The sequence below is a fragment of the Wolffia australiana genome, chromosome 18 (genome assembly GCF_029677425.1).
Source record: "Wolffia australiana isolate 7733 chromosome 18, ASM2967742v1".
In the NCBI taxonomy this organism is placed as follows: Eukaryota; Viridiplantae; Streptophyta; class Magnoliopsida; order Alismatales; family Araceae; genus Wolffia; species Wolffia australiana.
Genome location: NC_135852.1, coordinates 6,283,993 through 6,297,853, shown reverse-complemented (window position 1 = coordinate 6,297,853; position 13,861 = coordinate 6,283,993). Strand labels below are relative to the sequence as shown.

The 13,861-nt window shown below is 45.4% G+C and overlaps 1 protein-coding gene across 2 annotated transcripts; it reads right to left on the bottom strand.

Annotated features, from left to right (window-relative positions):
• Positions 1-11,028: 11,028 nt before the first annotated feature.
• LOC144714931 (Thioredoxin superfamily protein) lies at positions 11,029-13,082 on the bottom strand. 2 transcript variants are annotated; one of them, XM_078589745.1, is made up of 4 exons: positions 12,919-13,082; positions 12,154-12,256; positions 11,465-11,620; positions 11,029-11,380 (listed from the first exon to the last, which is right to left on the bottom strand). In XM_078589745.1, the coding sequence occupies exons 1-4, from the start codon at positions 13,065-13,067 to the stop codon at positions 11,213-11,215; spliced, it is 576 nt and encodes a 191-aa protein (XP_078445871.1). In that variant the 5' UTR covers positions 13,068-13,082; the 3' UTR covers positions 11,029-11,212. The 2 variants fall into 2 exon arrangements, with proteins under 2 accessions (XP_078445871.1, XP_078445870.1); XM_078589744.1 differs by having other exon boundaries at positions 12,681-13,030.
• Positions 13,083-13,861: the final 779 nt, after the last annotated feature.

Sequence of the window (13,861 nt, the reverse complement as noted above, 5' to 3'; positions counted from 1 at the left end):
GTGTAATTTGTGGTCTGTTTTATCCGACCCTTTCCTTAGTCTCCCAACATACTATGTCCATCATATCCCATCTCGTTACCTCTAGTCATTCTGCATAACTAAGATTGATGGAGCTTAGCATTTCAGAATTCAGATTTTCTAAGAAAAATTTCTCCTAATTGAGTGATTATGAGCTTAATTATGGGCAAATACAAAACCAAAATATAAGGGAAATTGGTAATATGTATGACCAAAAATACCAAGACTGACTGAGATTAGCGTTTCAGAATTGAGATTTTCTTAGGAGAAATTTATCCTCATCTAGTGATTATGAATTTCATTAGGGGAAAAATACAAAGCCTGAAAAATAAGGGATCTTGTTGATAGGTATGGAGAAAAAATACCAAGATTGATGGATATCAGGATTTTGGAATTCAGTTTTGCCTAGGAGAAATTTATCCTCACCTACTGATTATGAGTTTCATTATCGTCAAATACAACCCAAAAATTAGGGAAATTGGTAAAAGGTATGGACCAGAACACCAAGATTGAAAGAGTTTAGCATTTTAGATCTCAGATTTTCTTAGGGAAAATTTATCATCATCTACTGGTTATGAGTTCCACAATGTGCTATAATTTGTGTTCATGATATCCTCTATGCATCGCTCTCATCTTAGTAATATAATGCCACAAAATTAAGGAAAGATCATATTCCAAATCAAAAAAAATTCCCCTTCAGAATATCACATCAGAATTTTTTTAAAAGTAATTAAAAATTCAAAACATTCCAAACATCACCCTAAAAATGGATTTCATCATTGTAGTCTTTACAGAAAAAATATATGACCGATTTAGTGCAAATAAAAATGTAAATTTCCATATATTAACCTATTAATGATGTGTGTTATCACAGACCTTTTGTATCATTTTTCACTGGTTTTTGTCACAATTAAATCTCTACCTCCTGCATGTACTATCAAATCATCTTCAATTGTTGGCCCTATCGACATTCATACTTGCAAAGAAATGAGCTAGTGAAACTAGTAGTTGGGTAGCTTGTTGTTGGCATCATTCAGCCTTCATGATGCTTGTATTCAAGCTCGAATTTACTCATCAAAGAATAAGTATGATTTATGGAGTTTATGGATGGAATTTGGTGCCTTAACAAGGTAATAAACTGAAACTTGTTATGTATCCTGTGGTGGATGGATTATAAGAATTATTACATGGTATGGAAGGCTTCTCAACATTTAATCAGATGTCGAGTTAGCATCAAATCGAGATCATGGAAGGGGACATCAATAAGAGGGTATTCAAGACACATCAAGGGCAGTATAATTGTATGGTGATTCCTTTTGTTTTGTCCAACATGCCTGAAACCTTCAAGGCATTGGTGGTTCATCCTGATCTTCTTTGATTATATATTCATCTACATAAATTCTATCAAAAAACATTGTGAGCATGTGAACCAAGCTAGGAAAGTCTTAGAGGAGGACCAACTGCACATTAACCCAAAGTGTGCTTTTCATATCACTCTCAACTAGAATATTGGGTTTTATTTGAAGGAATGCAGGCTGAAGTTGAAATGGTGGAATTTATTGTGAATGGGCACCTCTTGAAAATATCTAGGAGTGGCAAGGGTTTTGGGGCCTTAGAAGGAGCTACTGGCATTTCATGTCTGGTTAAGCCATCCTTGCATAATCTTTAACTCAAATTTTCAAGAAAGGGATTTTTATGGATGGAGGAAGCTTAGTCACCGTTCATGGCACTCGAGAGAGCATTGCAAATGATGCCCATTCGCACCCTACCATACATCTCCCATGAAATTCCATTGGAATTTGATGCTTCAAGGGCCCGGGAGGGGGAGATTCCTATCCAACCAGACTGAACCATCTCTTATTTCAGTTAATGTCCCTCTTGTACTGCATGGTCCAAGTTCACTTTTAAATGAGAGCTCATGGAAATTGTATTGGCCATAAAAAATAATGGCACTATTTGATATTTCAAACTTTATTATTGATAACACGATAATTCTCGTATAAATATTATGATTTTTACATTTATTTGCATTAAATTGATCAGATATGTGTTTTTCATGATCTTATAATATTTAAATCTACTTTATGAATGATTTTTCATTTTTTATAGCATTTTAGAGTTTTGCAGAATTCTATCCCACCATAGTTCTTAGGAGAATTCATTTTAAAATTCAGAATATATTCATCTGGGATTATTGACATCACACTAATATACATATTATTTTTTTACGTCAGCCTAATTTCTTGGAATTAATTAAAGTTTTTATTTGGTTTTAACTTGATTTCTCACTATAAAATCAGGCTCTGCCATATGTTTTCCTTCGAGGTATCGTGATGGTGATTAATCATTCATTTTCCCAATGATAAGATGCTCAAATTACTGGGCAAAAATGTTGTAATGGCATCACAAATTGCAACAGGTCAATCACAAGCTAATTTTTTTAAGGCGTATGGACATGTGGTGTTTGGGGAAAAGCAGTTGATCTTATTCACAAGAAATCTAATGCGTGCATCTTACACATGTCAGCACTACAAAAATATGTGACTTAAATTGCCATAAATGCTATTGGATAACACAATATGTGTTACTATAAAAAACTGAAAAAATCTAGTAGTTTGAATCATCATAAATGCAACTCAACTGTGGGGAAATGGATGGATACATGGAATTTTATTAACTTTATGAAATGGATTTTATGAGGCTAACAAAGCGTACATGTCATAAAATCTGAGGACTCTTTTTATCTACTGATACACGTAAAATCAGAGGTGAGATTAAAAAAATTGACAGTATATGAAGAATCCAAGGATTCCACTAGTTTGTTGATGATCTGACACATGGATCACAAAGGAGAGAAAAATCAAGGATAGAGGATGACCCAACTTCAGAATGTGATATCTGATGATCCAAACTGAAGTTTGGGCCAGAAACTTAGATTTGAGTATTGGATTTATAAATATAACTCTTATGCATGTATAATTTTTCATAAAACTGATTTTACATTGGTGAAAAGTGAAAGTAAATGGTTTTGAGATCCATCAAGTTTCATGGTTTCAATTGTTTACTGATTTTAAGGGCAAAAGAAAAGTTGAGGGGCTCTCCTTCAATAACAAATCACCTTCATCCTAGTAGAATATAATGATCTATTGTGAGTTCCTTGCAGTTTGTTTTTGTATTCTTATCAACACCCATCTGTCAGTTTCAATTCATCCACATCCATTCATCTAATTTATTTAATACCACTCCTTGTTATCGTCATCAACTTTATCCCATTATTCTATGTGCTTAAATATTTATGTACACTAATTATTACATCAATCTATCCCTATCACCTTCTTTCACACCATTTTGTGTCATCTTATCAAATATCTCTTCTTGTCCTCTAAAAGCATTTAAAATAGTCATTAATTTCATAAACATCATTACATATGGGGACAACCCTTGCTCATCACTAGTTTATCATATTTTTAGAGTCAAGTTTTTACATAAATGATGCTAATTAAGTCAATCATTAGTGACAAAATAAACCCCCCAAATGTGGGTTCGTCAGTCAGTCAAACAGATCAATGCAGCCACAAGCAAGTCTTCAAGTAGCAAGAGGTCAAGGAAGAGCATTATCGCCTTCTTGAAAAGCTAAATACTTATAATGAAGTTTAATAAGGCCTTTAATGTCTTTTCTTAACTTCTTTCGTCGACCAAGCCGCACCTCATCTAATTTGAAATGAGCTAATGGGTTGATTTAGATACTACTTGATGAGAGGTTGAAAAAGCTTTAGGGCCGAACTACATCAGGCGGGTAGAATTCAATCATGGTCATGGTAGCGCCACCCATTCTTGAGAAGGAAGTCGTCGATGAATTCATCAAGGAGAGAGTGTACCCACTCCATCATGAGGATCTTGGAAGCATCTTCATGAGGGCCTCCTGGACCGAAGTACCAATCCTCCAAGGGACTGCCCTCAAAATTCAATGTACAAACCAGAGACATACGGTCAAATCGAGGTGGCCAGCCATAGTTTGGAGAATTATTCACAAGTTTTGATGGGGATCAATCTCAATAGTAGATCACTTTCCTTGAGTATGATTGATTATTGGGGACCATCTCACCAGCCTAACCATGGGATGCCAACACAACTCGTTATGAAGCTCAGGCCGACGCGCGTGACCCCGATTTCTCGTCACGAGACGGTTTCCCCTAACTCGGCCCACTTGGGCATCCTCCTTACCCTATATAAAGGGAGGCATGCCAAAGGAGCCATTTGGAGTTTAATTGCAAATTGGAAAGTTTTCTTCGATTGGGCTCCCGCCTCCTCCCTTTGGGATTTTATCTTTACCGTTTTCTAGATGGAGATCGTGGGAGCTTCGTCTGCACATCACCAGATTTACCACGTGGAGATCACTCCATTGAAGAACTGCTCGTCATCGACTTCTCATTCCCCTTATCGTTGTTGTTGCCTCTTCTTCTTGGAGCAGTTTCAAGAAAGTCACCTCGTCCCCATCACCGGCCTGCAAGAAGTGTGTCCACGGTGCCTACCTCTGCACGCCCGCATTGCACTGTCTACAGGCAGCCATTGATCGCCTCGCCACTTCAAGAAACTGATTCTTGGGTGGTTGAATGTCCAAGAACCTTTTTCTTGGATTTTTTGGCAGCCCCGCTGCCGCCCAAGCGCCGCCAGCGTCGTGCCCCTGTCACGCCTCGTAAAGCACCCTCAGTGCCGAGCACCACAGTGTCGTGCGCCAGCCCACAGCACTCGCACGCCCCTGCTTTGATGCGCCGCATGCCCCCGCGCCGCACCCGCGCATCAGCGCCCCCACGCCCACGCGCCTGCACGCCGTGCGCCCCCGCGCCGCACCTGCGCATCAGCGCCCGCACCCCACACCTGCGCGCCGCTCGCCCACGTTCGCTCGTCCTCGTCCGCGCGCACTGCGTGACCACGCACAGCGCCTCCGCTGACCTTTGTCGGCCACAGTCGTCGCCGTTGCCATCTGACCAGCGACCTGCACGCGCTCTGTGCGCCAGGCACATTTCGTGCACTCCGCGTGCGCGCTGCGCGCGCCTGCGCGTTCTGCACGCTCAGTACCTCTGCGTGCTGCTCCGCGCGCGCAGGATCACGCCCACGCTTATCACCCGCCCATGCCTGCAGTAACCCCACGACCACAGTCATCTTCCGGAAAACGACTCCTCGCTCGGGACGTCTGGGTCTACGGCCCCCATACAGGTTCTTCAGTATCCCCTCCTCTTTAGAAGTATTATTTCTTGTTTTAGTGTCGTCTTCCGCTACTTGCTCCGCTGCCCGGATTTTGTCGATGATTCAATGGGATTAGACACCCTTTGTCGAGTGGTAGGATTCTTTTTACTGATATAGCACTTGGATCATCTAGCAAAAGAGGACATAGACGCCTCTGGACACGATGGGTCCCCCACCTTGTAGTCGTCTAGTCGAACCAGTCGGGTCGTTGGGAGTCTGGCCGTGATGGTCCACTCCCAAATCTTTAGTCGATCGTCTTTCCTAGTCAGCAGTTGCCGGTACTTTTCTCATTTGACTTTCTCGATACATTGCATCAACTGTTCATTTCATCCATCTACCGCCTGTCATGTGTTGTAATACAAGCCATCCAATCCCGGCGCTCATCGTGTTACATCAATTGAGCTTTACCACCTACCACATCAGCTTCAAGATATCACCCTTTAAGGTAATGTCTAAACAATATCCCCTCCCGTCACCCCCACTATGGGTCCCCGATGTCTCCAATTGATGATCGAGATAAAAAATTGGAGTGTGACCTCATGGTGAAGACATTGAAGACACAGCTTTCTCAGACTTGGCCATATATGAAACTCCAAACAGACAAGACATTTCATGATGTTGAATTCCAAGAGGGCGAATTGTATACACAGCTGTGGCCCTAGCACTTGCAATCTCTAGCCTGACCTGGAAAGATAAGTTTGAGCCCAAGTTCTTTGATCCCTCCCACATTGTCAAATGCATTGGGACAGTAGCATGTCTCCTAGAGCTTCCCCCCAAGGTATACATCCATCTAATGTTCTACATGTCACAGCTTTGATATGTCATTGGCCCAATGAATTTAAAGAATGGATAGTCACACCATATAAGGTAGTATTAATAGAATAAATATCTGATATCAGATTGGGTGCTATCCGATTTCCATAAAACACAAATATGTTATCAACATCAATAGCGGATATCGGATAACAAAAATGGATATCTAAAGTCTCTGAATGTAGGCATGCTCACTTCAATGCGAAGGGTGAATTTTTGTGTGATGTGGAGTGTGATTTTACTAACAGCACATCACGCACCTCGTAGAGGAACTGCACTGCACACTACACAAGCCTTTGAGTGGTGTGGTGGCACAATTTGGTCTGAAAATTTATAATTAAATAATTAACAATTGATACGACCCTGACGTATCTAGGCCTTTTTGTTCATTTAGCTCACTAGGGGCATTTAGGTCATTTGGACCTTTTGTAATCTCTTTAAATAGAACAGCCCTCCCTTGAGGAGGGCAGCCAAGAAGTATCATCAAGAATGTGTCTGGCTAACTCCGGCGACGTCCATTCCGCCGGACCCTTCACGTAGGCGACGTCCACTCCACCTGCCCCCACCTGCCGCAGTCCATCCCGGCGCCCTTTCTCTCCCCTTCCCGTCTTCTCCCGATATGAACCAACCAGGTTCGTATCAATTGGTATAAGAGCCGTTCTCCTGGAGGTAATGGACTCACGCCTTCAGCGCCTGGAAGAGCAGGCTATGGAGATGCGCCTTCAGCGCCTGGAAGAGCAGCTCGAGTGGTTGCTCCTTCAGCTGGAGATTCAACTTCCGATTCCTTCGCTCGAGCCGGCACCGCCCTTGCCGTTCGACCCGCCACCACCACTGCCGCAGGAGCCACCTCCGGTGGTGCCGCCTCCACCATCTGATCCTCCACCGTCTGACCCGCCACTGCCGCTTCCTCAGGAGACGCCTCCGGTGGCGCCTTCTCCACCTTCGGATCTGCCCCTGTCGCTCCCTCAGGAGCCAACTCCTTTGACGCCAACGGCCACCGTACCGACGACGGCAGCCGTTCCGAAGGCCGCAGCCCCGACGGCTGCCGCCCCAACTGCTGCGGCCCTAAAGGAGGCCGCCCTGACGGCCGCCTCAACGGCTGCGACCCCGACGGTGGCAGCCCCGACGGCTGCGACCCCAACGGCCGCAGCCCCGAAGGCCGCAGCCCCGATGGCTGCGACCCCGACGGCCGCAGCCCCGACGGCCACGACCCCGACGGCCGCAGCCCCGAAGGCCGCAACCCCGACGGACGCAGTCCTGACGGCCTTAGGCCTGTTCTGGGAACCCTTCGACATAGGGGGGGCGACGACCGCCACACCCGTGGCCGCCGCCGCCCTGAGCGTCGGAGATGGAGGTGCCACCGCCGTGGGAGACACGAGCGAAGCCATCACCACCGTGGGTGACACGGACGGAGCCCCCGCCGCCGTGGCCGACGCGGACGGAGCCCCCGCCGCCGTGGCCGACGCGGACGGAGCCCCGGCCACGGTGGCCGACGCGGGCGGAGCTGGCGCCGCCACGACGGTCGCCACATCAGGCTCGCCCTGGGTGGCCCTCGACGATGACGTCTGCCCTAGGGCGAGACGGGCCCTGGAGGCAGGCCATGCCGGCCCGTTTGTTGCGAGAGGGCCCGCCAGCAGGAAGCTAGCGAGCCTCCTCAACAGGGAAACGGGCCGGGCGTGGGTTTTCCACCCCAGGCCGGCCCGGAAAAAGGGCCCAAGAGTGGGATTTTCTCCACTACAGGCCCACCCTGGATCCCCTTGGGCCCAAACCAACCAGGGGACCCAGTGAACGAGCAGACGACCCAGAAAAAGGGCCCAAGAGTGGGATTTTCTCCACTACAGGCCCACCCTGGATCCCCTTGGGCCCAAACCAACCAGGGGACCCAGTGAACGAGCAGACGATGGGTTTCTAACCGAGGCCAGCCCAGCCAAAACCTTGGCCGAATGTTTCCCCGGGGAAGGTCTCAGCCGTACTCACCGGCCGGGGAACCGCCGGGTGCTGCTAGTGGTCCGCCACGAGCTGCCCACGGTGCCGCCACGATCCGCTAGCGGAACCGTCGTGCATCGGCTGGGGAACCGCCGCTTGCCATCGGCGGCTCTACTGCTAGCTGCCCGGGGATCGCTGCGCATCAATCCATGAGCCGCCCGCGGACCCGCCACAAGCCACGGGTGGACACGCCGCAAGTTCAGCACCAGCTTGAGGACAAGCTGTGTTTTCAGGGGGGGGAAGTATTGATACGACCCCAACATATCTAGGCCTTTTTGTTCATTTAGCCCACTAGGGACATTTAGGTCATTTGGACCTTTTGTAATCTCTTTAAATAGAACAGCCCTCCCTTGAGGGGGGCAGCCAAGAAGTATCATCAAGAATGTGTCTGGCTCCCTCCGGCAACGTCCATTTCGCCGGACCCCTCACATAGGCGACGTCCACTCCACCTGCCCCCACCTGCCGTAGTCCATTCCGGCACGCGGACGTCCATCCCGGCGCCCTTTCTCTCCCCTTCCCGTCTTCTCCCGATACGAACCAACCAGGTTTGTATCAAAAATACAGAAGAGAGATATTTTTCCTTTTGCTTCCCATCGTCATCCTCCCCATCACAAGTTCAACGGTCGAGGGTTGAAATTTGGCCTGACGCGTGATACTGCCAAGGCAGTGGTAGCCAATGCCGATCTTGCAATGCAAGAATCAGGAAAAGGTTGAGTACCTCAACCCCTGCCTTTGTTGGCGCAAGGACATTGAGAAGGAAAATCTTACTGTGCGGTAGAAGCCCATTAATCACCACACCTTCCCCAACTTTTGCTCCTCCAATTCCAGTGATGCCACCTAGTTAGCTCATCTTCCCTGGCCGGCCTCAGTTTTCCATCATGAATTCTTCATGACTGATCTATATGGCTTAATTTCAGAAAGGAACACGGAGAGTACCTGTAATAGTTAACAATGGATTACTGTGTAAGCCCACTGTTGGGAGTGAGCTTGGGACCCCACAGGCATATTTGTTTGCCATGCTGCCTCGCATAAAGCATGGTTCTGACCCTGATGTCATGCCGGTTAAGCTCCTTGAAGACGATGAGCAATGGCAGCTCAAAGTATCCCACTAGAAGCAAATCATCCTGGCATTTGCAAAAGGATGTCACCAGAATATCGTGGATATGTGCGCATATGGGTGATGAATGTCATCCCTGTCATCGGTGTGGACACTCTCACCATAATCTACAAGAGGGATTTCATTGGCACATACCAGGACTGGTGTGAGGCTTTCTCCATGTACTCGTGGACCTACAACATTTTCCACGGTGACGACACCTTCTCTCTTCGTGTGCACGAGCTTGATGGGGAGCTCAGCCTGGCTCACTGTCCTCCGCGTATTGATGAACACAAGCACCAGCTTGTCAATCACAGTCCCTCCGCGTATTATGCCCTCTCCACCTCCCCCATCAAGCACTGTCCCTGCGCCATCAACATAGCCGCATGCCATCTTTTCTTCCCCCTTTTTTCTCCATCTTTCTTCCTGTGGACGTGAGATTTTGCATGTTGTGTGGTTTGAATTCTTCACAAAAATCTCACTACACACTGCAGACTGCACAGATTTACTGTGCAATCAATTTTGCACCCTTGGTGTAAAAATTCGTACCACACCACAAAACCATCCCTATGTGAAGAATACCATGAGAACAGTGTTAGTGAACTGATAATGTTAACAGTAATGATATCTGAACATAATAGATAACACATAATGTGAACAAGAAAAAACTTGCTACCATCTTGTCTGCCACGACCCACAGGTCAACGTTAACGTTGCCTCACACCCCCGCAACCCTCTGGACACAGCTTGCCTAACGCTGCCACTGCCATCGCTCTCCACCTCTCCAATCCCATAGATGAAGAAATATATGAATTTATAAGTATTTGACTAGCTGAAGAACCTTCACAAAGAGAGGTCATAGAGGAAGAACCCTCCCTTATAAACCACGGTTGACTGCTCCAGTTAGCTCCTATCAATGCAGGACTAGTTTCTATCTTTCATTGTAATTTTTTCCACATGTCACCAACCATTCAAGATCGCATAACAAATGGACATAAGATTGATAAAGAATAACTTTTAAACTAATCATGAAACTTAACCTAATCATGAAAATTAACCTAATCATAATTTATGATGGTTTCAGAAAGATGCAGAAAGACTCCTCATCTTTGAGGGTGAATTGCGTCATCACTATCTCATAGGAGATTGAGAAGAAGCTCTCAACCTTTCCAGTATCAAGTCAACATACAAAATATACCAATATATTAAGAAAGTACAATTTTTCTGTCAAAAAATTAAGAAAGTTCAAACTTTTTATGTCTGATATCCTTTTCCTGATATTGGATATCAAAACATGACAACCAATGGATATAAGAAACACTCGTGGATAACAGGTTCAATAAAGGTACCATATAAAACTGCCAGTTATCCAGATCTGTTATTCAATAATGGATATCACATAACAGTTTTTGCTAGAAACCCGTATCAACATCGACATCTGATATCCATTTTTGGATCCGATGTCTGGACTGTAGCACCCAGTACCCGTGGCAATCATGACATTTCACCCATCTACAAGAGGCTTACGAGTCCTCATGATGGAAGGATCTGCCCAAACACCAAGCTGCATGGGAACTCGCTGCCATCATCCACCAATAGTTTCCGGACTTTTGGTTGAGGACAAGCTGGTCAAAGAAGGGGGGGGGAGGATATTGACCTGATTATGGGCCCAGAAAGAAGGCCCAAATTGATATCCCTAAAACTCAACTTCTTCAGGGAGGACATCCAAGAGTCCCAATTTCCCTCAATGGTTATCTCTCTTTCTCTCGCACACATCTTTCATGAAGATGATCTTACCTTCTCAGAGACAATGATCCTCCCATCTCTCCTCTCAATCTCTCTTCCCTCTCTGTCGTTCTTGTGAGACATTTGAGAAAATATTTTAGTCACTAAATCTTGAGAATCCTTTTGAGAATCACATCGTTATTGATAGTATAAATTGGGGTTCAATCAGAGAGTTAACAGAGTAAAAGCGCTCCTCCCCGGTGGAATATGAACACCATAAACAACCGAAAGCAAGAATATAGGCCCTTCCAGAATTACAAAAGGCACCTAAAACAAAGCAAATGAGGCCTTCTCCTCTTCTTCCGAGGACTTAACCAGCAGGGGGCTGATGATACTCTGCCACTGCTCATAGTCCAGAGCTGAGCCAGCCCCTGGCAGTGCAAATCCATTTACAAGGAAGAAGGGGGTCCCAATCACCCCTCTTGAACAGCCATACTGCCAAGAGTGGATAATTAAGCACGATTAAAGACTGATAAAGTACCAGTAATTTCACATAAAACGCGGGTTAGCAACACAAACCTTGAAAGATGTTCTGGCTGCCAAATCAGTCTCCACGTCCTTGAAGCCATTTTCTATGGCCAATTTGTCACTAGTGACCTCAGCAATAAGCTCAACAATCAGCTTGATGATATTCTCCCTAGACATGGCCCTGGTGGGGACGTTATAGAGTTCTTCCTGATCCAGCGTATGGATTAGAGAGACGGCAAGTTAAAAATAACAAAGGAGGGAGAATGGGAAACAGAAGGATAAACAACGCTAAGCAGTGACAGCAATGATTTCTACCACTCCCTTGACCTAATCCAATCAAAAGATGAAAATGAACCTTTGGATGTAAACAGATAAGGGAGGGGTTGACCATATAAGAGGAGAGCTTTAGCCCTCTTCACATGTACCTTTGGGTGGTTACCGTTTTGTCGGTTGACAATCTTAAATAATTTTTCAAAAAGATGAAATGAACTAAGCTCAAGTATAAAAGAGAGATGAAATTTTTTTCTTGTGAATTTGATGTTCTTTCAGTGGACTTATTAAAACCCATCATGAATTCACCGATTGATAAGATATAGGGCTTTATTGGATTAAGTAAGCAGTTTATCTGGGACAAAAGTATAACTATTTGAAAAGAACAGGCGGTGAGAAAAGGCAGATAAAAATGCAAAAAAAATGCAATAGCAAAGATTGAGCCTTCCAGATATGCAGTTTTTTCTTACCTGCCGGTCAAAGAACAACTCCAGCAACGGGTAAGTCGAAGATTTGTTTAGACTATTTGAAATATGCAAGGCCCGGCACGAGAAAAAAGAATTATCATGGTATCTGCATCCAAAAATATTAAAAGCCTTATTAGCTAGAATAAAATCCGGACACAGACCATTAAACACCGAAGAAATAACTGTATTGACGGATGAAGAAAAAGTTAAATAAAACGACTTTCTCAGTAACTTCCCAGAAAGTTGAAATAAACCCATAGAAAACCAGGAGCGCAGTGATTTACTATCATGACTTCATAACCAAATCGTGAAAATCAAAACCCAAACAGGCCTTCAGAGAGCACAAAAACGAAAGTTTTACCAAAAAGTTTAAAAAGGAAGATCGAACAAACTCAAATTCTACCTACGATCATAGCACGCAGGGAAATTTCATTACAAAAATAGATCAGACGAGCAGAAATTGTCACGGACCCAAGCTACTTCAACTCGTTTGGGAAAGAGCAAAAAAGCGGGATAGAGTAGTAGCTCACGGAAGGGGGAAGGGATGAACGATTAAGAAGATTCTGGGCGAGTACTCGTGGATGATCCGTTTGAGAGGGAGCCACGCGTCACGGCTATCTGGGCAGACCGGATCGAAGAAGGCCTCCACAACGACGGAGTCATCCTTCACAGGACTCCCCACAGGATAAGCAAATCCATCGTACTGGGCAGGAATCGCAGCTACCGATCCCAAATCCCAGAGAATCACGCAAGAGAAGAAGACGATACCCAGGAAGGAGAGAACGGAACGGCGCCGCTGAATGGCTGAGCTGGCGTTCCTTCCCATTTTCCAGCTTCCCCTGCCGCGGAGAAAATTGGGTTTGACGGTGAAAATCGATCTCTGCGGAAGATATATGGAGAACGGGACGGAGACCCATCTCCGCCGAGGTCCATTCTGAGATGGGGACTTGTCAATTTCTCATCTTTTTGTCAAATGACCCGTCTTGAGACGTCAGGTATCAGGGGACTTGATCTGATCGTTAGAATGTTCAATCAAATCCAAACCTCGATTAGACCCGAGTAAGATTTGATTATATTTGGTTAGGATTGTATTTTTGTAAACTGATATGCCCATGAAGGCCAATAAAAGAATAGTTGTGGTCCTTGGATCAAGAAAAGACGTAAGACCCTCCAGCCCCCATCTGCAGAAGAGGATTCGGTCTCCACTGCTTTGATCCAGAACATCCACTCCAAGCCATCCAAGAAGATGGACTCTGGTACGTTTTCGTTGATGATATTTTCTATAGAGAACGCCTCAGAGAGAGAGACAGAGACAGAGAGAGAGAGCACGCGGGAAAGAGAGAAAACAAGCAAGAGAGAGAGAACGAGGGAGAGAAAACAAGCGAGAGAAAGCCAGAGGGAGAAAGAGAGAGAGAGAACAAGCGAGAAAAAGAGAGAGAACAAGCGAGAAAGAGAGAGAGAGAGAGAGAGGGGGGGGGGGAGAACAAGCGAGTGAGAGAGAGAATGAAGAGAACGAGATGGAGACCCAAAGGGAGAGAGAGAGAACATGCAAGTGAGAGAGAGAATGAGAGGGAGACCCTGTTAATGACACGTGCTCAGAGAACAGCACTGAGATAAGTCATAACTCACCGTCTCCTCCACGATTGCCTCAACTACTGGCAAGGTTTGTCAGGACTTAGGAGTAACATATCATCGACATAGATGAGAATAT

What these genes read in the sequence shown, in the direction of transcription:
- LOC144714931 (XM_078589744.1), bottom strand. Translation starts at nt 12,976, where the DNA reads ATGGGAAGGAACGCCAGCTCAGCCATTCAGCGGCGCCGTTCCGTTCTC. An exon ending in AGTTGTTCTTTGACCGGCAG is followed by an intron (nt 11,621 to 12,153) that starts GTAAGAAAAAAC and finishes ACGCTGGATCAG; the next exon opens with GAAGAACTCTATAACGTCCC. An exon ending in CAGCCAGAACATCTTTCAAG is followed by an intron (nt 11,381 to 11,464) that starts GTTTGTGTTGCT and finishes CACTCTTGGCAG; the next exon opens with TATGGCTGTTCAAGAGGGGT.